The following is a 25,603-nucleotide window of genomic DNA, read 5'->3' as shown; positions in this document are numbered from 1 at the left end:
TTCTTCATAGACTCCAATGTTAAATAACGGATTTGACAGAAATCATTTTGCCAACGAACCTCTGCAGAATCCATTCTAACGGATGATTACAGGCCTTGTGAACTCAGCCTAATACTATTTTTACTGCATTATTTAAATATACTTTTTTGCTATTATTATGCATACTTCATTTTGCATTGACTATGCCTCAGGGCTCATTCAGATTTCAGAAAACGAGATCGATTATTCTGATCAGGGTGTGGTCCGAGTTTCAGTCGTTTCTCTCTCACGTGGAGAAATAAAAAAAAATAAAGTTTCTCCACCTTCCCTATTCTGACAGTCCATGGAAATCGATATCATCTGAGTGCGGTCCAATTTTTTCACCAGTCCATTGATTTGCATTGCCGATTTTGATCCAACACTCGGAAAATTGCTGTGGAAATCAGACATGGAAAAAGACTTAGGGGTACTTTGCACGTTGTGACATCGCTACTGCGATCTCATCGGGGTCAAATCGAAAGTGACGCACATCCGGCGCCGGTAACGACGTCGCAACGTGTAAAGCCTAGAAGCACCGATAAACGATAGCAAAAGATTCGAAAATCAGTGATCTGTGTAGTGTCGGTCATTTCCATAATTTCGCTGCAGTGACAGGTACGATGTAGTTCCTCGTTTCTGTGGCAGCACACATCGCTGTGTATGAAGCCGCAGGAGCAAGGAACATCTCCTTACCTGCGTCCCGCCTGCAATGAGGAAGGAAGGAGGTGGGCGGGTTGTTTACGTCCCGCTCATCTCCGTCCCTCCGCTTCTATTGGCCGCCTGCCGTGTGACGTCGCTGTTACGCCGCACGACCCGCCCCCTTAGGAAGGAGGCGGGTCGCCGACCAGAGCGTCGTCGCAGGGAAGGTAAGTGCGTGTGAAGCTGCCGTAGCGATAATGTTCGCTACGGCAGCTATCACAAGATATCGCTGCTGCGACGGGGGCGGGGACTATCGCGCTCGGCATCGCAGCATCGGCTTGCGATGTCGTAGTGTGAAGGAAAAAACCGTTATAGATAATGATTAAGGGATCATAAGCTGTACACCGTGAGAAACAACCCTTAAAATTACAAATCTTTAATGATAAAGTTTAAAATGGATATCCCAACATGAAAATCACACACATGTATACATACAACAAAAGAAGGAGAAAGTGCTGCAGTGCAGACTGGGAGTGGTCAACGCCCCTTCCCTTCTCCCTACCTAGCCTGCGGAGGTCGGCACCCTAGATTGCGTAAAGGCGCCCCCGCTCACCGTCGGCTCGCCCTCCTTTCCCTGCACTAAGTTAAGAAGTGCAACTAGTCTGGGAATGTAGGAGTGCTCAATTAAAATATTGCTGCACTGCAAAAAATTTTTACAGGGTTACAAGGAATATCTATTGATATCTGACACACATGTGGGTGTGACTCTACAGAGATGCTGAAATGACCGATACAATATAATATGAGATGCTTGAGATTAGAATAACCACCTCAACATGAAGTTAATCAGTGGACACCGTGCACCCGTTTGGATGTATCCCCTGGAGCCACCTATATGGATATCAATTGTCCTGTGCATTCAATAAAGGCATATAATTGGACACATATTGTGGTGCTAAAAAACGGATTACTGCAATATACGCAAAAGACTCTGATAAGCCTTGCCTTCGCCTGCTCCCACAAACAAATCAATGAGAGTCAATCAATAACTCAACACGTGACTCCACAGTAGGCACACAGATGGATGGTCCTCAGATATAATGACATAATTAGCCATAGCATGGAAAAACTTTCACTCCAGTCTATTCACTGTAGATGTAACAATAACATATAAACGATACTTAGCTTTTTGGTGTGAATATGGACAAATCGCTAGATACACGCTAATACTTCAGTGTAGTCACTGGAAACATACAGGCCCAGTTTGGGAACCGCTAGCTCGACGCGTTTCCCCCTGGCTCACAGTCCCGCCAAGGTTCATCAGGAGCACCCACAATCGGGCACAGAGTATCGGCCACAGTAAACCGCTCTGCCTCGGTCCTAATCCCCGCCTATGATAGGCGGGGATTAGGACCGAGGCAGAGCGGTTTACTGTGGCCGATACTCTGTGCCCGATTGTGGGTGCTCCTGATGAACCTTGGCGGGACTGTGAGCCAGGGGGAAACGCGTCGAGCTAGCGGTTCCCAAACTGGGCCTGTATGTTTCCAGTGACTACACTGAAGTATTAGCGTGTATCTAGCGATTTGTCCATATTCACACCAAAAAGCTAAGTATCGTTTATATGTTATTGTTACATCTACAGTGAATAGACTGGAGTGAAAGTTTTTCCATGCTATGGCTAATTATGTCATTATATCTGAGGACCATCCATCTGTGTGCCTACTGTGGAGTCACGTGTTGAGTTATTGATTGACTCTCATTGATTTGTTTGTGGGAGCAGGCGAAGGCAAGGCTTATCAGAGTCTTTTGCGTATATTGCAGTAATCCGTTTTTTAGCACCACAATATGTGTCCAATTATATGCCTTTATTGAATGCACAGGACAATTGATATCCATATAGGTGGCTCCAGGGGATACATCCAAACGGGTGCACGGTGTCCACTGATTAACTTCATGTTGAGGTGGTTATTCTAATCTCAAGCATCTCATATTATATTGTATCGGTCATTTCAGCATCTCTGTAGAGTCACACCCACATGTGTGTCAGATATCAATAGATATTCCTTGTAACCCTGTAAAAATTTTTTGCAGTGCAGCAATATTTTAATTGAGCACTCCTACATTCCCAGACTAGTTGCACTTCTTAACTTAGTGCAGGGAAAGGAGGGCGAGCCGACGGTGAGCGGGGGCGCCTTTACGCAATCTAGGGTGCCGACCTCCGCAGGCTAGGTAGGGAGAAGGGAAGGGGCGTTGACCACTCCCAGTCTGCACTGCAGCACTTTCTCCTTCTTTTGTTGTATGTATACATGTGTGTGATTTTCATGTTGGGATATCCATTTTAAACTTTATCATTAAAGATTTGTAATTTTAAGGGTTGTTTCTCACGGTGTACAGCAGATGTCGTAGTGTGCAAAGTACCCCTTAGGCTTCTTAGTCAATATGAAGCTAAACTGGAGTGCCCAGTGTCAGGCAGCTGCCACCAAAGCAAATAGGGTGATGGGATGCATAATAAGAGGTCTGGGGGCACGAGATGAAAACATCATTCTCCCTCAGTACAAATCACTCGTCAGACCACGCTTGGAGTATTGTGTGGCATTTTGGGCGCCGGTGCTCAAGAAAGACATTACTGAACTTGAAAGGGTTCAGAGGCGGGCAACTAAAATAATAAATGGAGTGGGTGCATTACAATACACGGAAAGGTTATCAAAATTAGGTCTATTTACTCTAGAAAAGAGAAGACTTAGGGTACCTTCACACTTAGCGATGCAGCAGCGATCCGACCAGCGATCTGACCTGGTCAGGATCGCTGCTGCATCGCTACATGGTCGCTGGTGAGCTGTCAAACAGGCAGATCTCACCAGCGACCAGTGAACAGCCCCCAGCCAGCAGCGACGTGCAAGCGACGCTGCGCTTGCACGGAGCCGCCGTCTGGAAGCTGCGGAGACTGGTAACTAAGGTAAACATCGGGTATGGTTACCCGATGTTTACATTAGTTACCAGTGTAAGCAGGGAGCAGGGAGCCGCGCACACTGAGCGCTGGCTCCTTGCTCTCCTAGCTACAGTACACATCGGGTTAATTAACCTGATGTGTAATGCAGCTACATGTGCAGAGAGCAGGGAGCCGCGCACACTGCTTAGCGCTGGCTCCTTGCTCTCCTAGCTGCTGTACACATCGGGTTAATTAACCCAATGTGTACAGCAGCTACATGTGCAGAGAGCTGGAGCCGGCAGCACAGGCAGCGTGAGAGCTGCAGAGGCTGGTAACTAAGGTAAATATCGGGTAACCACCTTGGTTACCCGATGTTTATCTTGGATACAGCTTACCTCAGCTGTCAGATGCCGGCTCCTGCTCCCTGCTCGCTTCATTTGTCGCTCTCTCGCTGTCACACACAGCGATCTGTGTGTCACAGCAGGAGAGCGGCTTTGAAGAAAACGAACCAGGGCTGTGTGTAACGAGCAGCGATCTCACAGCAGGGGCCAGATCGCTGCTCATTGTCACACACAGCGAGATCGCTAATGAGGTCACTGCTGCGTCACAAAAAGCGTGACTCAGCAGCGATCTCGGCAGTGAGCTCGCTGTGTGTGAAGCACCCCTTAGGGGAGACCTAATAAATAAGTACAAGTATATCAGAGGGCAGTATAGAGATCTCTCCCATGATCTGTTTGTACCACAAACTGTGATAAGAACAAGGGGGCATTCTCTTTGTTTGGAGGAAAGAAAATTTCTGCACCAGCATAGAAGAGTGTTCTTCACGGTAAGGGCAGTGAGGCTCTGGAACTCTCTTCCTGAGGAAGTGGTGATGGCCAAAATCACTGAATGAAGTTAAGAGAGCAATGGATGCTTTTCTTGATAGCAATAGTATAGAAGGTTATGAATAACATAATATACAGGTAGATAGTTGATCCAGCTTAGGAGTCAGGAAATAAATTTTTTCCCTATGAGGAAAACTGGCTTCTACTCTGTGGGTTTTTGCCTTCCACAGGTTCAACACTAAAAATAAGCTGAACTAGATGGACATAAGGTATTCCTTCAGCCTAAAGGGGGCTTTGCACGCAGCGACATTGCTAGCGATGTCGCTGGTGAAAACCCCCGCCCCCGTCGGTTGTGCATCACGGGCAAATCGCTGCCCATGGCGCACAACATCGTTAGGACCCGTCACACGGGACTTACCTGCCTAGCGACGTCGCTGTGGCCAGCGAACCGCCACCTTTCTAAGGGGGGCGGTTCGTGCAGTGTCACAGCGGCGTCACTAAGCGGTCGTCCAATAGAAGCGGAGGGGCGGAGTTGAGCGGGACGTAACATCCCGCCCACCTCCTTCCTTCCTCATTGCCGGCGGCTGCAGGTACGGTGATGTTGCGGTGTCACACGTAGCGATGTGTGCTGCCACAGGAACGACGAACAACCAGCGTCCTGCAACAGCAACGATTTTATGAAAATGAACGACGTGCCAAGGGATCAACGATAAAGTGAGTATATTTGATCGCTAACACTCGCTCAGAGCTGTTACACACAACGACGTCGCTAACGACGCCGGATGTGCATCACGGAATCCGTGACCCCGGCGATATATCGTTAGATACGTCGTTGCGTGTAACGGGGCCTTTAGAAACTATGTTACTTTGTATAAGAAAAGAAAGAAAAATTCAGCTCACCGAGTTGCTGCAATCCGCTGTCTGTCAGGACCCGCACACGGAGGGCTAGGCTGCCAAATAACGATCAGAAAAGAGGAAAGTCCAGCGCAGTCCAATATATCCGGTTAAAAATCCCATTTATTTGGTAAATCCATAAAAATAGAGAAATACAAGGCGGTCAGCAGGATATTACAGGGATATTGTACAGACCCCACAGAACTACGTGTTTCGACGTTCAGTCTTAGTCATGTTCTTACATGAGAACATGACTAAGACTGAACGTCGAAACGCGTAGTTCTGTGGGGTCTGTACAATATCCCTGTAATATCCTGCTGACCGCCTTGTATTTCTCTATTTTTATGGATTTGCCAAATAAATGGGATTTTTAACCGGATATATTGGACTGCGCTGGACTTTCCTCTTTTCTGAATGTTACTTTGTATGTTACTAACATGTCCTGATTTTTTACGGACCTCTACGTTCACAAAAAATCACGGATACTTGAATGGCCCTAAAGACTATCACAGGTACAAGTGATGTGATAACCACAGATAGCACTCGTATGCAAAATTCAGACATGTGACTGACCCTTATGCTATCCACTTGGGCCAAGTACTGCAGTGGATCATCCACCAACGTGTCACTTGTGTCCTGTGTGTTAGGACTATTATTATCTATCAATTATTGTCTTTAATTTCTCTTTCTATGTTAATTTTTTATTGGGTATTTTTCCTGTCCTTCATTTTATTTACATTGGTTCCTTGCTTTTGGCACTCATTTCCCTACCCTGGTTTATGTCTAAAGGCCGCTTTACAAGCTACGATTTATCTGACGTTGTCGGGGTCACGGTTTTCGGGACGCACTTCCGTCATCGTTAGCGACGTCGTTGCGTGTGACACCTACGTGCGACTCCGAACGATCGCAAATAGGGTGAAAATCATTGATCGTTGACACGTCGTTCAGTTTCAAAATATTGTTCGTCGTTTGGAACGCAGCAGACATATTGCTACGTTTGACACCCTGCCAACGACGAACAACATCCACACGGCCGCCTTGGTCAAACAATATATCGCTGAACGATATAGTGTCGTTTGTGAGATGGGTACGTGTGATCGCTACAAAATGACCTATGAGCGATCTCGGCAAATCGTAAGAATGATCTGGGCGTGTCACATCGCTAACGAGATCGCTAGCAATATCGTTGTGTGTAAAGCAGCCTTTACAGTTCAAGCAATGTGGATGGGATTTATAGAAATCTTCTGCCCGCTGTGCTTCTTTTTTACGCTTTGTACACTGACCTGCGGTGCGAGTTTCAACTCAACATGTCAACTTCCCTTGCGGGTACGCTGAATTTTATCAGCAGATTTTCCCCATAGAGTTGTATTAAATCCGCAGGTGAAAATCGCACTTGTGTTTTTAGTATGCTTCCGTTTTCATCAATTGGGATTTTTTAAAAAGTTGCAAAATTTGGCACAACTTCACTCCAGTCCAAACCCTCCTGTTCTCAACCCCCTAAAGCCTGCGACACACATCCGTGCCCCTGGTACGTGTTTGGTACGTTTTTGCATGTACCAGCGGCATGGAGACACGTAGACTAATGTTACCCTATGGTAGAAGGCACACACACTTAAAACCACAAGGAACGTGTGTCCGTGTGGTTAGTACGTGTCTGCGTTTTTCCACACGGTCGACATGTCCGTTTTTGGCAGTCAACACGCAGGCACGGACCCGCTATAGTCAATGGGTCCGTGCCTGCACGGACGGCACACGTAGCATGTCCGTGTGCAGCACATACCGTCTGTGTGTGTTTTTAATCCAAACATCAGCAACACTTGTTTCCAATCTATCAGGTCAATTGTCAAATTGTCAAAAGTCCTGATGTTTCAATTGGTGATGCACAAGGCCAAGGATGTTGTCAAAGGACGTTATGGTTATATGGCAGTATGCTTGAAATTTTGGCGGACATTTGCGCATTTCACCATAAAGAATGTTAAAATGTCCATGCGTTTTCCTTAGCCTGACAAGGGGGTGGATCCACATCCTTTTTCCAACAGGTGGTTCATATTCAAGCATATGTCGCCAAACACCAGATCTCCTAGATATCAACCATAGCAAATACATTGTTGCTTCATTGGATAGAGACATTTTGGAATCTGTATAATGAGTGGAAGAGCCCAGAAATAAGAATTATTCTTACCGTTAATTCGGTTTCTAGGACCTTCCACGACAGCATAGGAGGTTGTCTCTCCATGCCCTAATTGGGACAGGAAGTACGAGAGGTTTAAAAAGGACCCTCCCACCTCCCACAGCCAGTGTCTTACAAAGAACCCATAGCAATGAGAAGTACTACATATCCATGAATAAATGAATACAATAGCGGGAGGGAATTACCTGCTGTCGTGGAAGGTCCTAGAAACCGAATTAACGGTAAGAATAATTCTTATTTCTCTAGTCCCTTCCACGACAGCATAGGAGGAATACCAAAGAATTGATACCTAGGGGGGGACCACAGCCTGCAGGACCTTCCTGCCAAAAGCCAAATCCCTGTTGGAATCCAGATCCAAACGATAATGCTTCGTGAACGTATGGAGGGAAGACCACGTAGCTGCCTTGCAGATCTGCTCAGGAGAAGCCCCTGCCCGTTCAGCCCAGGAGGCAGAGGTAGCCCTGGTGGAGTGCGCCGTAAACCCGGTAGGGGGAGAGAGATGCTGAGCGAGGTAGGCGTCTCTAATTGCCCGCACAATCCAGTTGGCGACGGTACTCTTAGCCACCTTCCTGCCCTTATTTCGACCAAAGGGCTGGATGAACAGGTTATGATCAAGGCGCCAAGGAGCAGTAACCTCCAGGTAGTGCAACACAATCCGACGAACGTCCAAAGAATGAAACACTTCCTCACCCGGAGTCCGAGGATGCTGGCAGAAGGAAGGTAGGACGATGGACTGGGAACGGTGAAAATCCGAAACCACCTTGGGAAGGAAGGAAGGATCCAGCTGAAACACAATGCTGTCATCTCTGATGGTCAGGTAAGGCTCCCGAATAGACAAAGCCTGAAGTTCCCCGACTCTACGAGCAGACGTAATGGCCACAAGAAAGGCAGTCTTGTGAGAAAGAGAACGAATGGCACAGGAGGACAGCGGCTCAAAGGGTGACTGAGAAAGTCCGGTAAGGACCACATTGAGATCCCAGCGAGGCGTCAGGACCCGCTGACGTGGACAGAGTCTACTAGCGGATATAAAGAACCGGCGGATCCAGCGATGATCCGCCAGAGCCGTGTCAAAGACTGCACTGAGTGCTGATACCTGAACTTTCAGGGTGCTAGGCCGAAGGCCTAAATCCAATCCACTCTGGAGGAAGTCCAGAATCTGCGCAACATTAGGCCAGAGTGGGTCAGGAGGCCGAGAACCACACCAGGAGGAAAATCGCTTCCAGATTTTGTTGTAAATACTATTAGTCACTGGTTTTCGGTTCTTCTGTAGGGTAGCCACAACTTTGTCAGATAGTCCTTGGGCCTTCAGTGCCCGGGCCTCAGAAGCCAGGCAGCCAATTTGAGTTTCTGGGGATCCGGATGGAAAATCGGACCCTGGGATAGTAAACTGGGGTCGGAACCCAAGAGGACCGGACCGTCTATCCCGAGAGTCATGATCAGGCTGTACCAACTCCTCCGAGGCCACAGAGGGGCTACCAGGATAGTTGTGACCCCATCGTCTCTGATCTTCCTCAGGGTCCGTGCGAGAAGAGGAAGAGGGGGGAAAGCGTAGGCGAGGCCAAAGGACCATACGTGGCAGAAGGCGTCCACCCCCAACGCCTTGTCCCGAGGGTTCAGGGAGAAATATGTTGCGACCTTGCGATTTCCTGCTGAAACAAAGAGGTCCACTTCTGGAGCACCCCACCGTGCCACCAGAGAGCAGAACACCGCCTGATCCAGACTCCATTCCCCCGGATGAACATCCTGACGACTTAGGAAATCTGCCTGAAGATTTAGTGAGCCCTTGAGATGCACTGCAGAAAGGGATAGCAGTGAGTGTTCCGCCCATTGAAAGATCCGGGAGGACATCGACTTCAGGGCGCCGGAGCGTGTACTGCCCTGATGGCGGAGATGTGCCACTGTTGTGACATTGTCTGAGTATACCAGGACGTGCGAGTCCCGGACGAGATCCTGAGCCGCAAGGAGGGCTTCCCTGACTGCCCTGAGCTCCCGGTAGTTGGAGGATTGGGAGCTGACATAAGGACTCCAGACCCCATGAAATGGGGAGTTTGCCACCATAGCCCCCCATCCTCGCAGGCTGGCATCCGTGGTCAGTGTAACCAGGGGTGTCTGAGTCCAGGCAACCCCCACCTGCAGGTTGCTGGGCCGCAGCCACCAGAGAAGGGATGAGGAGACGGGCCCCGAGAGGCGAAACCTTCTGTTTAGGGATGACGGGAGTCTGTCCCAATGCGCCAGGATATGATCCTGGAGACACCGGGAATGGGCCTGAGCCCACCTGACTGAGGGAATGCAGGATGTCATAGAACCCAGAGCAGACATTGCTGCTCGAAGCGTCGGGCGGGCCTGCCTGCGGAGGTTTGATAGCTTGGCTAACAGAGCTACCCTGTGGCCCTCCGGGAGAAAAGATGCCTGTCGGTCGGAGTCCAGCAGCACTCCGAGAAATTGTCGAGTGGAGGAGGGGCTTAGCTGTGATTTTTTGAGATTGGGAATCCATCCCAGGGACCGAAGGATTCCCAAAGATTTTTCCACATGACTCCGGAGGGTTGGAGCAGAGGGAGCCATGAGAAGAAAATCGTCCAAATATGGTACCAGACAGATACCCTGCAATCGTATGAAGGCGACCACCTCTGCCATGATCTTTGAAAAGATCCTTGGAGCCGAGGAGATCCCGAAGGGAAGTACATTGAATTGAAAATGGAGCACCTCCTCCCCGTGTAGCACCGCAAACCTGAGGTATTGCCTGTGACCCGGATGAACGGGCACATGAAAGTAGGCGTCCTTCAAGTCTATAGAGGCCATCTGGTGGTGTAGACCTATCAGGGGGATAGCTGATTTTACTGACTCCATCTTGAACCGCCGGTACCTGACCTGACGGTTGAGACGCTTTAAATTGATTATTATCCGGACGTCGCCAGACGGCTTCTTGACAAGAAAGAGGCGGGAGTAGTGTCCCATCCCTACTTCTTGACTCGGGACTGGGGAAACGACCCCCGAGTGTACAAGCTCTAGAATCTTGGCGTACAATAGAGCCTGTGAAACCTGCGACGTCAGAGCAGTGACTCGGAGACCCGGGAGAGGGGGGGGAGATGAATTCTATTAGGAGACCCTCCGATACGATCCTCAGAACCCATTGGCAGGTGGTTATGGAACGCCACTGGGGAAGAAACGCCGAGAGTCGTCCCCCCACCCGGGCCGAGTCACTGTTTGTCCTGCTGAGGACGTTGTGGTTGATGGGTAGGGATGAGGATGTTTCTCCCCCTACCCTTCGGATAGCTCCACCTGCCTGTCTTCACTTTCCCTCTGGGCTGGGAGGCCTGAGGCATCGAGGGACGAAAGGACCGCTTCCTGGCGGGTCTAGGGTCAGGTAAGGCCTTACGATCAGTCGCCTTGTCCAGAATATCATCCAGGGCAGGCCCAAACACCAAATCCCCTTTAAACGGAAGGGAGCAAAGCCTCATTTTGGAGGTGGAGTCGCCACTCCAGGCCTTAAGCCAGAGGGCACGTCTGGCAGAGTTAGATAGAACCGAGGTCCTGGCCGCCAGGCGGACAGATTCCACTGAGGTATCCGCCAAAAAACTGGTAGCCTTCCTAAGCAAGGGAAGGGATTCCAGCAATTCCTCCCTCGGGGTACCTTGGGAAATATGAGCCTCCAACTGGTCTAACCACCTAAGAAGGGACCTGGATACACAAGTGGATGCAATGTTAGCCTGAATAGAAGAAGACGATGCTTCCCAGGATCGCTTCATTAAGCCTTCTACCTTCCTATCCAACTGATCCTTAAGTTGGGAGGTATCTTCGAAGGGAAGCGCTGTCTGTTTAGCTACTCTAGCCACCTGTACATCTACTTTCGGGACCTCCCAATGTAATCCAGAAGGTTCTAGAGGAAACCGGCGTCTAGGGTCACTCCGTACCCGCCTCTCAGGAAATTCCCATTCCTGAGAGACAATATCCAGAATACTGGCATGCACCGGAAACCCTATTTGTTTGACTGTTTTCAGGCCAGCAAACATTTCATCCTGGATAGAGGGAAGAGACTGCACTTCTTCCAACCCCATAGTGCTCCGAACCGCCCCAATAAGATCCCCCAAATCCTCTGAGGGAAACAGAAAGGACTGGTCAGACCTCCCAGAGGGAATTCCTTCATCAGGACCCTCCGAGGCGGAATCAGCGTCCTCATGATCAGACGGGGCAGACTGGATTTTTCTCTTCTTTGGAGAAGAGGGGCCAGGAGCAGGGAGGGAGGCCAGTGAGGCCTGAATCTCCTGTTTCATCATGGACCGCAACTCATCTACCAGGGACGGTTGTTCGGCCCTAATAATCTGGTCCGTACACTGCTGGTAAAGCTTCTTGTCCCAGACTGCAGGGAGATTCCTTATACAGACTGGACATTTCTTAATCTTTTCATATTTGTCAGATCTATCCGGTTTATCGGATTTCTCAGACTTCTCTGATTTTTCAGACTTTTCTGATTTTTCATTTCTGTCCAGTTTCTTAGAGGCCTTCTCCTCCTAGAAAACACAGACCAGAGAGTCATAAGATGTCTGCTTGAGACCTATCTTTGAGGGACCATCCCCCTCCGTACTTACAGTAGCAGGGGGCACACTGGGCTCTGCAGATGCAGCTGCAGGGGAAGACATGACATGGAGCACAGTCGAATCTCTTACCATGTCTGACGTCTTCACGGCAGCCCTTATGCATAAGGGCCTGCCCCCCCAGTGACAGCAACGGTCCAGGCCTCCTGCATCCGGTCCCGGCCAGGCCGAGTCAGTGTCGGCGTGTCCTCCACGCTGCCTCCGCGACCGGAAGCGCTCAACCGGAAGTCGCTAGACCGGAAGTCCCGCCCCCGGGAGCACTTCCGGGTCGCTCCAGCAGCGTGCATGCAGGAAGCGGCCGGCGGCTCAGGGAGGACGCCGGCCAGGGAGCTCCACAGCCTGCATCCCTCCAGAGGAGTTCCGGAAGGCTGGAGCAGCGGTCCCTCACAGCGTGAGGGAACAGTAAGGGAGGAGCGGCGAAGGCCCGACCGATACTGCCCGGCTGAAGGTAAGAAGGGGAAAAGAAAAGAAAAAAAAAAAAAATTTTGTATACTGTAGTTCGCCGGCCACTACAGCATAGGAGAAAAGAAAAAAACCTCTCCATGCCCCATGGGGACAGGAAAGACACTGGCTGTGGGAGGTGGGAGGGTCCTTTTAAACCTCTCGTACTTCCTGTCCCAATTAGGGCGTGGAGAGACAACCTCCTATGCTGTCGTGGAAGGGACTAGAGAAACAATGAATTTAAACGATGTTTAACCTAATAAACAGATGAGGGACGGAAATTGACCAATTAAACCCACCAGAATCGCATGATGAAGCATTAAAGGGAACCTGTCATCAGAAATTTCGCCCAAAAGCTAAAAGATTCCCCCTCTGCAGCTCCTGGGCTGCATTCTAGGAAGGTCCCTGTTATTATTGTGCCCCATGTGAGACCAAAATAAAGCCTTTATAAAGTTCTACCTTTTTGTATGCAGCTTCTGTAAATGTGTCACGGGGGCGGGCTCTCTGCCGTCCGTTATTCTGCCCCCTGGTCCTGTATGCCGCCCCCATCGCTCCTTTCCATATCTGATGCACCGCCCACTGCTCCAGCCATCCCCGCGCATGCCCAGTGCCAGTCTCACAGGACTGAGCAGTGTGACCGCTGGTGACGTGTGCGCAGGCAAGTGATTATGGGCGGGACTGTGACTGTTATCAGCAAGTACCCGCCCATAATCTCGTGAGCGCGCAAACCTCTCCAGCATTCACACTGAGCTCAGTGTAGATGCTAGACTGTATGGGCTGCTTCCAGGGATGACGTCCCTTTGTCATGTGATAGGGGCGTGTTCAAAATACTATCACATGACAAAGGGACGTCATTCCTGGAAGCAGCCCATACAGTCTAGCATCTACACTGAGCTCAGTGTGAATGCTGGAGAGGTTTGCGCGCTCACGAGATTATGGGCGGGTACTTGCTGATAACAGTCACAGTCCCGCCCATAATCACTTGCCTGCGCACACGTCACCAGCGGTCACACTGCTCAGTCCTGTGAGACTGGCACTGGGTATGCGCGGGGATGGCTGGAGCAGTGGGCGGTGCATCAGATATGGAAAGGAGCGATGGGGGCGGCATACAGGACCAGGGGGCAGAATAACGGACGGCAGAGAGCCCGCCCCCGTGACACATTTACAGAAGCTGCATACAAAAAGGTAGAACTTTATAAAGGCTTTATTTTGGTCTCACATGGGGCACAATAATAACAGGGACCTTCCTAGAATGCAGCCCAGGAGCTGCAGAGGGGGAATCTTTTAGCTTTTGAGCGAAATTTCTGATGACAGGTTCCCTTTAACAACGTAATTTGGGTATGAAAGCGGATCTCAAAAAACGGAAGTCACACGGACAACACACGTACGTATTTAATGCCAACACGGACGATACACACGTACACACGGCGAGCATACGCCATCACACGGATGTCATACGTACCGGAAAACGCCCATAAAAAACGGAACACGGCCCCGAAAAACGGAACGTGAGACACGTATGTTTTTTTATGCGGAAGTGTGTTTTAGGCCTCAAGTGGTTTTCTGCACCTAAATCAAAAAGTAACATCTTTAGCAGCATTTCGGGTAAGTAGCGACTTTTGCAAAAAATATGTGACAATTTTTTTAGTTTTCACCAAATTCATGAACCGTGTGAATCATTTTAATGAATTTGGTGTAATAGGCATCAGCGGATACCACGAGACAAAGAAAAGAGAAGCGACTTAAAAAAACGATGACTGATTAATGGAGGCCAATGTGACGCGTCAGTCACAGAATTCTGGCTCTGATGTATTCCTGGTCACAGGTTGCACTTTCCATGGTGTTTGGAAAGCAAAAACATCACACGATTTTTGAAGAAGAATCAACTTCAGGACATGCTACTTTTTTTGGAGGTTTGTTTTAAAATGCTCATCAAGGAAAAAAAAAAGCTTCAAAAACACATCAATGTATGAACAGCAGCGAGGGCGCCGCGGGATTGAATAGGAAGAATATTCAAAGGGGATTTGGAGACGTTTTTGTGGAGGAGGGGTGATCTGCTGCACAGGCTTCAACCCTATTACTGTACAAAGCCCAGTGGAGATCCTGTGCGCATCATACAGGGCACAAAGCTGTTATGTTACTGTGTGCAGGCTGGTGACATGGACACTGCAGGAACCTTGGTGCAGGATGGATGTACTGATATTACTGTGTGCAAGGTGTATATTACTGTGTACTGATATTACTGTGTGCAGGGTTTATATTACTGTGTACTGATATTACTGTGTACAAGGTGTATAGTGTACTGCCATAACTGTGTGTACTGCCATTACTGTGCACAGGTTATACTGATATTACTGCAGTGTGCTGCCATTACTGTGTGCAGGGTGTACTCATATTACTATGTGTGCTGGCATTACTGTGTGCTGACATTACTGTGTGCAGGGTGTATGGTGTACTGCCATTACTGTGTGAACTGACATTACTGTGCGCAGGTTATACTGATATTACTGCGTATACTGCCATTACTGTGTGCAGGGTGTACTCATATTACTATGTGTGCTGGCATTACTGTGTGCAGGGTGTATGGTGTACTGCCATTACTGTGTGTACTGACATTATTGTGCGCAGGTTATACTGATATTACTGTGTGTACTGCCATTAATGTGTGCAGGGTGTACTGATATTACTGTGTGTACTGCCATTACTGTGAGCAGGGTGTACTCATATTACTATGCGTGCTGGCATTACTGTGAGCAGGGTGTACTCATATTACTAGGTGTGCTGACATTACTGTGTGCAGGGTGTACTGATATTACTATGTGTGCTGGCATTACTGTGAGCAGGGTGTACTCATATTACTATGCGTGCTGGCATTACTGTGTGCAGGGTGTACTCATATTACTAGGTGTGCTGACATTACTGTGTGCAGGGTGTACTGATATTACTATGTGTGCTGGCATTACTGTGTGCAGGGTGTATGTTATACTGCTATTACTCTGTGTGTACTGACATTACTGTATGCAGGGTGTACTCATATTACTATGTGTGCTGGCATTACTGTGTGCAGAGTGTACTCATATTACTATGTGTGCTGGCATTACTGTGTGCAGGGTGTATGGTGTACTGCCATTACTGTGTGTACTGACATTATTGTGCGCAGGTTATACTGATATTACTGTGTGTACTGCCATTAATGTGTGCAGGGTGTACTGATATTACTGTGTGTACTGCCATTACTGTGAGCAGGGTGTACTCATATTACTAGGTGTGCTGACATTACTGTGTGCAGGGTGTACTGATATTACTATGTGTGCTGGCATTACTGTGAGCAGGGTGTACTCATATTACTATGCGTGCTGGCATTACTGTGTGCAGGGTGTACTCATATTACTAGGTGTGCTGACATTACTGTGTGCAGGGTGTACTGATATTACTATGTGTGCTGGCATTACTGTGTGCAGGGTGTATGTTATACTGCTATTACTCTGTGTGTACTGACATTACTGTATGCAGGGTGTACTCATATTACTATGTGTGCTGGCATTACTGTGTGCAGAGTGTACTCATATTACTATGTGTGCTGGCATTACTGTGTGCAGGGTGTATGGTGTACTGCCATTACTGTGTGTACTGACATTATTGTGCGCAGGTTATACTGATATTACTGTGTGTACTGCCATTAATGTGTGCAGGGTGTACTGATATTACTGTGTGTACTGCCATTACTGTGAGCAGGGTGTACTCATATTACTAGGTGTGCTGACATTACTGTGTGCAGGGTGTACTGATATTACTATGTGTGCTGGCATTACTGTGAGCAGGGTGTACTCATATTACTAGGTGTGCTGACATTACTGTGTGCAGGGTGTACTGATATTACTATGTGTGCTGGCATTACTGTGTGCAGGGTGTATGTTATACTGCTATTACTCTGTGTGTACTGACATTACTGTATGCAGGGTGTACTCATATTACTATGTGTGCTGGCATTACTGTGTGCAGAGTGTACTCATATTACTATGTGTGCTGGCATTACTGTGTGCAGAGTGTACTCATATTACTATGTGTGCTGACATTACTGTGTGCAGAGTGTACTCATATTACTATGTGTGCTGGCATTACTGTGTGCAGAGTGTACTCATATTACTATGTGTGCTGGCATTACTGTGTGCAGGGTGTACTGATATTACTGCAGTGTGCTGACATTACTGTGTGCAGGGTGTAATGATATTACTATGTGTGCTGGCATTACTGTGTGCAGGGTGTATGTTATACTGCTATTACTCTGGGTGTACTGACAGTACTGTGTGCAGGGTGTACTCATATTACTATGTGTGCTGGCATTACTGTGTGCAGAGTGTACTCATATTACTATGTGTGCTGGCATTACTGTGTGCAGAGTGTACTCATATTACTATGTGTGCTGGCATTACTGTGTGCAGGGTGTACTGATATTACTGCGGTGTGCTGACGGAGGGTATACTCATATTACTATGTGTGCTGGCATTACTGTGTGCAGGTTGTACTGATATTACTATGTGTGCTGGCATTACTGTGTGCAGGGTGTACTCATATTACTATGTGTTCTGGCATTACTGTGTGCAGGGTGTACTTATATTACTATGTGTGCTGGCATTACTGTGTGCAGGGTGTACTCATATTACTATGTGTGCTGGCATTACTGTGTGCAGGGTGTACTCATATTACTATGTGTGCTGGCATTACTGTGTGCAGAGTGTACTGATATTACTATGTGTGCTGGCATTACTGTGTGCAGGGTATACTCATATTACTATGTGTGCTGGCATTACTGTGTGCAGGGTGTACTGATATTACTATGTGTGCTGGCATTACTGTGTGCAGGGTGTACTGATATTACTGCGGTGTGCTGGCATTACTGTGTGCAGGGTGTACTGATATTACTGCGGTGTGCTGGCATTACTGTGTGAAGGGTATGGTGTGCTGGCATTACTGTGTGCAGGGTGTATGGTGTACTGCCATTACTGTGTGCAGGGTGTACTCATATTACTATGTGTGCTGGCATGACTGTGTGCAGGGTGTACTCATATTACTATGTGTGCTGGCATTACTGTGTGCAGAGTGTACTCATATTACTATGCGTGCTGGGTGTACTGATATTACTGCGGTGTTCTGGCATTACTGTGTGCAGGGTGTACTCATATTACTATGTGTGCTGGCATTACTGTGTGCTGACATTACTGTGTGCAGGGTGTATAGTGTACTGCCATTACTGTGTGAACTGACATTACTGTGCGCAGGTTATACTGATATTACTGCGTATACTGCCATTACTGTGTGCAGGGTGTACTCATATTACTATGTGTGCTGGCATTACTGTGTGCAGGGTGTACTGCCATTACTGTGTGTACTGACATTATTGTGCGCAGGTTATACTGATATTACTGTGTGTACTGCCATTAATGTGTGCAGCGTGTACTGATATTACTGTGTGTACTGCCATTACTGTGAGCAGGGTGTACTCATATTACTATGTGTGCTGGCATTACTGTGAGCAGGGTGTACTCATATTACTAGGTGTGCTGACATTACTGTGTGCAGGGTGTACTGATATTACTATGTGTGCTGGCATTACTGTGAGCAGGGTGTACTCATATTACTAGGTGTGCTGACATTACTGTGTGCAGGGTGTACTGATATTACTATGTGTGCTGGCATTACTGTGAGCAGGGTGTACTCATATTACTAGGTGTGCTGACATTACTGTGTGCAGGGTGTACTGATATTACTATGTGTGCTGGCATTACTGTGTGCAGGGTGTATGTTATACTGCTATTACTCTGTGTGTACTGACATTACTGTATGCAGGGTATACTCATATTACTATGTGTGCTGGCATTACTGTGTGCAGGGTGTACTGATATTACTATGTGTGCTGGCATTACTGTGTGCAGGGTGTACTGATATTACTGCGGTGTGCTGGCATTACTGTGTGCAGGGTGTACTGATATTACTGCGGTGTGCTGGCATTACTGTGTGAAGGGTATGGTGTGCTGGCATTACTGTGTGCAGGGTGTATGGTGTACTGCCATTACTGTGTGCAGGGTGTACTCATATTACTATGTGTGCTGGCATGACTGTGTGCAGGGTGTACTCATATTACTATGTGTGCTGGCATTACTGTATGCAGGGTGTACTCATATTACTATGTGTGCTGGCATTACTGTGTGCAGAGTGTACTCATATTACTATGCGTGCTGGCATTACTGTGTGCAGGGTGTACTCATATTACTATGTGTGCTGGCATGACTGTGTGCAGGGTGTACTCATATTACTATGTGTGCTGGCATTACTGTATGCAGGGTGTACTCATATTACTATGTGTGCTGGCATTACTGTGTGCAGAGTGTACTCATATTACTATGCGTGCTGGCATTACTGTGTGCAGGGTGTACTCATATTACTATGTGTGCTGGCATGACTGTGTGCAGGGTGTACTCATATTACTATGTGTGCTGGCATTACTGTATGCAGGGTGTACTCATATTACTATGTGTGCTGGCATTACTGTATGCAGGGTGTACTCATATTACTATGTGTGCTGGCATTACTGTGTGCAGGGTGTACTCATATTACTATGTGTGCTGGCATTACTGTGTGCAGAGTGTACTCATATTACTATGCGTGCTGGCATTACTGTGTGCAGGGTGTACTCATATTACTATGTGTGCTGGCATGACTGTGTGCAGGGTGTACTCATATTACTATGTGTGCTGGCATTACTGTATGCAGGGTGTACTCATATTACTATGTGTGCTGGCATTACTGTGTGCAGAGTGTACTCATATTACTATGCGTGCTGGCATTACTGTGTGCAGGGTGTACTCATATTACTATGTGTGCTGGCATGACTGTGTGCAGGGTGTACTCATATTACTATGTGTGCTGGCATTACTGTATGCAGGGTGTACTCATATTACTATGTGTGCTGGCATGACTGTGTGCAGGGTGTACTCATATTACTATGTGTGCTGGCATTACTGTGTGCAGGGTGTACTCATATTACTATGTGTGCTGGCATTACTGTGTGCAGAGTGTACTCATATTACTATGCGTGCTGGCATTACTGTGTGCAGGGTGTACTCATATTACTATGTGTGCTGGCATTACTGTATGCAGGGTGTACTCATATTACTATGCGTGCTGGCATTACTGTATGCAGGGTGTACTCATATTACTATGTGTGCTGGCATTACTGTGTGCAGGGTGTACTCATATTACTATGTGTGCTGGCATTACTGTATGCAGGGTGTACTCATATTACTATGTGTGCTGGCATTACTGTGTGCAGGGTGTACTCATATTACTATGCGTGCTGGCATTACTGTGTGCAGGGTGTACTCATATTACTATGTGTGCTGGCATGACTGTGTGCAGGGTGTACTCATATTACTATGTGTGCTGGCATTACTGTATGCAGGGTGTACTCATATTACTATGTGTGCTGGCATGACTGTGTGCAGGGTGTACTCATATTACTATGTGTGCTGGCATTACTGTGTGCAGGGTGTACTCATATTACTATGTGTGCTGGCATTACTGTGTGCAGAGTGTACTCATATTACTATGCGTGCTGGCATTACTGTGTGCAGGGTGTACTCATATTACTATGTGTGCTGGCATTACTATATGCAGGGTGTACTCATATTACTATGCGTGCTGGCATTACTGTATGCAGGGTGTACTCATATTACTATGTGTGCTGGCATTACTGTGTGCAGGGTGTACTCATATTACTATGTGTGCTGGCATTACTGTATGCAGGGTGTACTCATATTACTATGTGTGCTGGCATTACTGTGTGCAGGGTGTACTCATATTACTATGTGTGCTGGCATTACTGTGTGCAGGGTGTACTCATATTACTATGTGTGCTGGCATTACTGTGTGCAGGGTGTGCTGGCATTACTGTGTGCAGGGTGTACTGATATTACTATGTGTGCTGGCATTACTGTGTGCAGGGTGTGCTGGCATTACTGTGTGCAGGGTGTACTCATATTACTATGTGTGCTGGCATTACTGTGTGCAGGGTGTACTGATATTACTATGTGTGCTGGCATTACTGTGTGCAGGGTGTGCTGGCATTACTGTGTGCAGGGTGTACTGATATTACTATGTGTGCTGGCATTACTGTGTGCAGGGTGTGCTGGCATTACTGTGTGCAGGGTGTACTCATATTACTATGTGTGCTGGTATTACTGTGTGCAGGGTGTACTCATATTACTATGTGTGCTGGCATTACTGTGTGCAGAGTGTACTCATATTACTATGCGTGCTGGGTGTACTGATATTACTTCGGTGTTCTGGCATTACTGTGTGCAGGGTGTACTCATATTACTATGTGTGCTGGCATGACTGTGTGCAGGGTGTACTCATATTACTATGTGTGCTGGCATTACTGTGTGCAGGGTGTACTCATATTACTATGTGTGCTGGCATTACTGTGTGCAGAGTGTACTCATATTACTATGCGTGCTGGCATTACTGTGTGCAGGGTGTACTCATATTACTATGTGTGCTGGCATTACTGTATGCAGGGTGTACTCATATTACTATGCGTGCTGGCATTACTGTATGCAGGGTGTACTCATATTACTATGTGTGCTGGCATTACTGTGTGCAGGGTGTACTCATATTACTATGTGTGCTGGCATTACTGTATGCAGGGTGTACTCATATTACTATGTGTGCTGGCATTACTGTGTGCAGGGTGTACTCATATTACTATGTGTGCTGGCATTACTGTGTGCAGGGTGTACTCATATTACTATGTGTGCTGGCATTACTGTGTGCAGGGTGTGCTGGCATTACTGTGTGCAGGGTGTACTGATATTACTATGTGTGCTGGCATTACTGTGTGCAGGGTGTGCTGGCATTACTGTGTGCAGGGTGTACTCATATTACTATGTGTGCTGGCATTACTGTGTGCAGGGTGTACTGATATTACTATGTGTGCTGGCATTACTGTGTGCAGGGTGTGCTGGCATTACTGTGTGCAGGGTGTACTGATATTACTATGTGTGCTGGCATTACTGTGTGCAGGGTGTGCTGGCATTACTGTGTGCAGGGTGTACTCATATTACTATGTGTGCTGGTATTACTGTGTGCAGGGTGTACTCATATTACTATGTGTGCTGGCATTACTGTGTGCAGAGTGTACTCATATTACTATGCGTGCTGGGTGTACTGATATTACTGCGGTGTTCTGGCATTACTGTGTGCAGGGTGTGCAGACATTACTGTGTGCTGGCATTACTGTGTGCTGACATTACTGTGTGCAGGGTGTACTCATATTACTATGTGTGCTGGTATTACTGTGTGCAGGGTGTACTCATATTACTATGTGTGCTGGCATTACTGTGTGCAGGGTGTACTCATATTACTATGTGTGCTGGCATTACTGTGTGCAGGGTGTACTCATATTACTATGTGTGCTGACATTACTGTGTGCAGGGTGTACTCATATTACTATGCGTGCTGGGTGTACTGATATTACTGCGGTGTTCTGGCATTACTGTGTGCAGGGTGTGCAGACATTACTGTGTGCTGGCATTACTGTGTGCTGACATTACTGTGTGCAGGGTGTACTCATATTACTATGTGTGCTGGCATTACTGTATGCAGGGTGTACTCATATTACTATGTGTGCTGGCATTACTGTGTGCAGGGTGTACTCATATTACTATGTGTGCTGGCATTACTGTGTGCAGGGTGTACTCATATTACTATGTGTGCTGACATTACTGTGTGCAGGGTGTACTCATATTACTATGTGTGCTGACATTACTGTGTGCAGGGTGTACTCATATTACTATGCGTGCTGGGTGTACTGATATTACTGCGGTGTTCTGGCATTACTGTGTGCAGGCTGGTGACACGGATCCGCAGGGACCTGAGCTCCGTGCAGCCTCATACTTCGCTTCTTCTCCTGTAAGTTTCTCCTCAGCTCTAGGCCCTCCCACACACGTGACTGATCACGTGGCAATACTACATCATCAAAGGTCCTTTTGCTGCCAGAATTTGACATCTTCCGTGAGGTGATGGAACGTGGCCGCAGTAAACACCGGAGAGGAGGCGGCGGTGGCCGCAGACCGTACAGAGGCCGCGGCTCAGGAGGGGACAGGGAGTTTGTCCACAGAGGGCACAGGGACGTGCGGGGTCCTCCGGAGCCGGAGAAGGAGGTGAGGACCTAAGGGGGAGGGGCTTCTGTCATTGCCGGGCTCAGGTCTGCGCCATGTGTGTGTCATGTGCAGCGGCTGAGGGGAGGTGGGCGCCAAACCTGTGCCTATATCACACAGCGCTGCAGGCTGTACCTCAGGCTTCCTCAACACATAACGTCACTGCCGGCAGCACACCTCACCCGGCACAGCGCCTCCTCACAGCCTATACTGCCTGCACAGCGCCTCCTCACAGCCTATACTGCCTGCACAGCGCCTCCTCACAGCCTATACTGCCTGCACAGCGCCCCCTCACAGCCTATAGCGCCCCCTCACAGCCTATAGCGCCCCCTCACAGCCTATAGCGCCCCCTCACAGCCTATAGCGCCTCCTCACAGCCTATACTGCCTGCCCAGCGCCCCCTCACAGCCTATACTGCCTGCCCAGCGCCCCCTCACAGCCTATACTGCCTGCCCAGCGCCCCCTCACAGCCTATACTGCCTGCCCAGCGCCCCCTCACAGCCTATACTGCCTGCCCAGCGCCTCCTCACAGCCTATACTGCCGGCACAGCGCCCCCTCACAGCCTATACTGCCTGCACAGCGCCCCCTCACAGCCTATACTGCCTGCCCAGCGCCCCCTCACAGCCTATACTGCCTGCCCAGCGCCCCCTCACAGCCTATACTGCCTGCCCAGCGCCCCCTCACAGCCTATACTGCCTGCCCAGCGCCCCCTCACAGCCTATACTGCCTGCCCAGCGCCTCCTCACAGCCTATACTGCCTGCACAGCGCCCCCTCACAGCCTATACTGCCTGCCCAGCGCCCCCTCACAGCCTATACTGCCTGCCCAGCGCCTCCTCACAGCCTATACTGCCGGCACAGCGCCCCCTCACAGCCTATAGCGCCGCCTCACAGCCTATACTGCCTGCACAGCGCCCCCTCACAGCCTATACTGCCGGCACAGCGCCCCCTCACAGCCTATAGCGCCGCCTCACAGCCTATAGTGCCTGCCCAGCGCCTCCTCACAGCCTATACTGCCTGCCCAGCCTATACTGCCTGCCCAGCGCCTCCTCACAGCCTATAGCGCCGGCCCAGCGCCTCCTCACAGCCTATACTGCCTGCACAGGCTATACTGCCTGCCCAGCCTATACTGCCTGCCCAGCGCCCCCTCACAGCCTATACTGCCTGCCCAGCGCCCCCTCACAGCCTATACTGCCTGCACAGCGCCTCCTCACAGCCTATACTGCCTGCACAGCGCCTCCTCACAGCCTATACTGCCTGCACAGCGCCTCCTCACAGCCTATACTGCCTGCACAGCGCCTCCTCACAGCCTATACTGCCTGCACAGCGCCTCCTCACAGCCTATACTGCCTGCACAGCGCCACCTCACAGCCTATAGCGCCTGCACAGCGCCTCCTCACAGCCTATACTGCCTGCCCAGCGCCCCCTCACAGCCTATACTGCCTGCCCAGCGCCCCCTCACAGCCTATACTGCCTGCACAGCGCCACCTCACAGCCTATACTGCCTGCACAGCGCCTCCTCACAGCCTATACTGCCTGCACAGCGCCTCCTCACAGCCTATACTGCCTGCACAGCGCCTCCTCACAGCCTATACTGCCTGCACAGCGCCTCCTCACAGCCTATAGCGCCTGCCCAGCGCCTCCTCACAGCCTATACTGCCTGCCCAGCGCCCCCTCACAGCCTATAGTGCCTCCTCACAGCCTATAGTGCCTGCCCAGCGCCTCCTCACAGCCTATATTGCCTGCACAGCGCCTCCTCACAGCCTATAGTGCCTCCTCACAGCCTATAGTGCCTGCCCAGCGCCTCCTCACAGCCTATAGTGCCTCCTCACAGCCTATAGTGCCTGCCCAGCGCCTCCTCACAGCCTATACTGCCTGCACAGCGCCCCCTCACAGCCTATACTGCCTGCACAGCGCCACCTCACAGCCTATACTGCCTGCACAGCGCCACCTCACAGCCTATACTGCCTGCACAGCGCCTCCTCACAGCCTATACTGCCTGCACAGCGCCTCCTCACAGCCTATACTGCCTGCCCAGCGCCTCCTCACAGCCTATAGCGCCTGCCCAGCGCCTCCTCACAGCCTATATTGCCTGCACAGCGCCTCCTCACAGCCTATAGTGCCTCCTCACAGCCTATAGTGCCTGCCCAGCGCCTCCTCACAGCCTATAGTGCCCCCTCACAGCCTATAGTGCCTGCCCAGCGCCCCCTCACAGCCTATAGTGCCTGCCCAGCGCCCCCTCACAGCCTATACTGCCTGCCCAGCGCCACCTCACAGCCTATACTGCCTGCACAGCGCCTCCTCACAGCCTATACTGCCTGCACAGCGCCTCCTCACAGCCTATACTGCCTGCACAGCGCCTCCTCACAGCCTATACTGCCTGCACAGCGCCTCCTCACAGCCTATAGCGCCTGCCCAGCGCCTCCTCACAGCCTATACTGCCTGCCCAGCGCCCCCTCACAGCCTATAGTGCCTCCTCACAGCCTATAGTGCCTGCCCAGCGCCTCCTCACAGCCTATATTGCCTGCACAGCGCCTCCTCACAGCCTATAGTGCCTCCTCACAGCCTATAGTGCCTGCCCAGCGCCTCCTCACAGCCTATAGTGCCTCCTCACAGCCTATAGTGCCTGCCCAGCGCCTCCTCACAGCCTATAGTGCCGCCTCACAGCCTATACTGCCTGCCCAGCGCCTCCTCACAGCCTATACTGCCTGCACAGCGCCCCCTCACAGCCTATACTGCCTGCACAGCGCCCCCTCACAGCCTATACTGCCTGCACAGCGCCACCTCACAGCCTATACTGCCTGCACAGCGCCTCCTCACAGCCTATACTGCCTGCCCAGCGCCTCCTCACAGCCTATA

At 49.5% G+C, this 25,603-nt stretch overlaps 2 protein-coding genes across 3 annotated transcripts in view; one reads left to right on the top strand and one right to left on the bottom strand.

The window, feature by feature from the left end:
• CHRM5 (cholinergic receptor muscarinic 5) overlaps positions 1 to 25,603 on the bottom strand; it is a 290,345-nt gene that overhangs the window by 20,810 nt on the left and 243,932 nt on the right. The window lies entirely within an intron of this gene.
• The window catches only part of AVEN (apoptosis and caspase activation inhibitor), a 662,713-nt gene continuing 659,633 nt past the window's right edge, over positions 22,524 to 25,603 (top strand). The window contains exon 1 of one of the 2 annotated variants that reach the window (XM_075330917.1): positions 22,524 to 22,748. In XM_075330917.1, coding sequence (XP_075187032.1) covers positions 22,608 to 22,748 — 141 coding nt within the window. In that variant the 5' untranslated portion in view covers positions 22,524 to 22,607. The remainder of the gene's footprint in view (positions 22,749 to 25,603) is intronic. The other variant, XM_075330916.1, reaches the window with a different exon arrangement.

The sequence above is a fragment of the Anomaloglossus baeobatrachus genome, chromosome 12, assembly GCF_048569485.1.
Source record: "Anomaloglossus baeobatrachus isolate aAnoBae1 chromosome 12, aAnoBae1.hap1, whole genome shotgun sequence".
NCBI classification, from domain to species: Eukaryota; Metazoa; Chordata; class Amphibia; order Anura; family Aromobatidae; genus Anomaloglossus; species Anomaloglossus baeobatrachus.
This window is presented reverse-complemented; position numbering and strand designations above follow the sequence as displayed.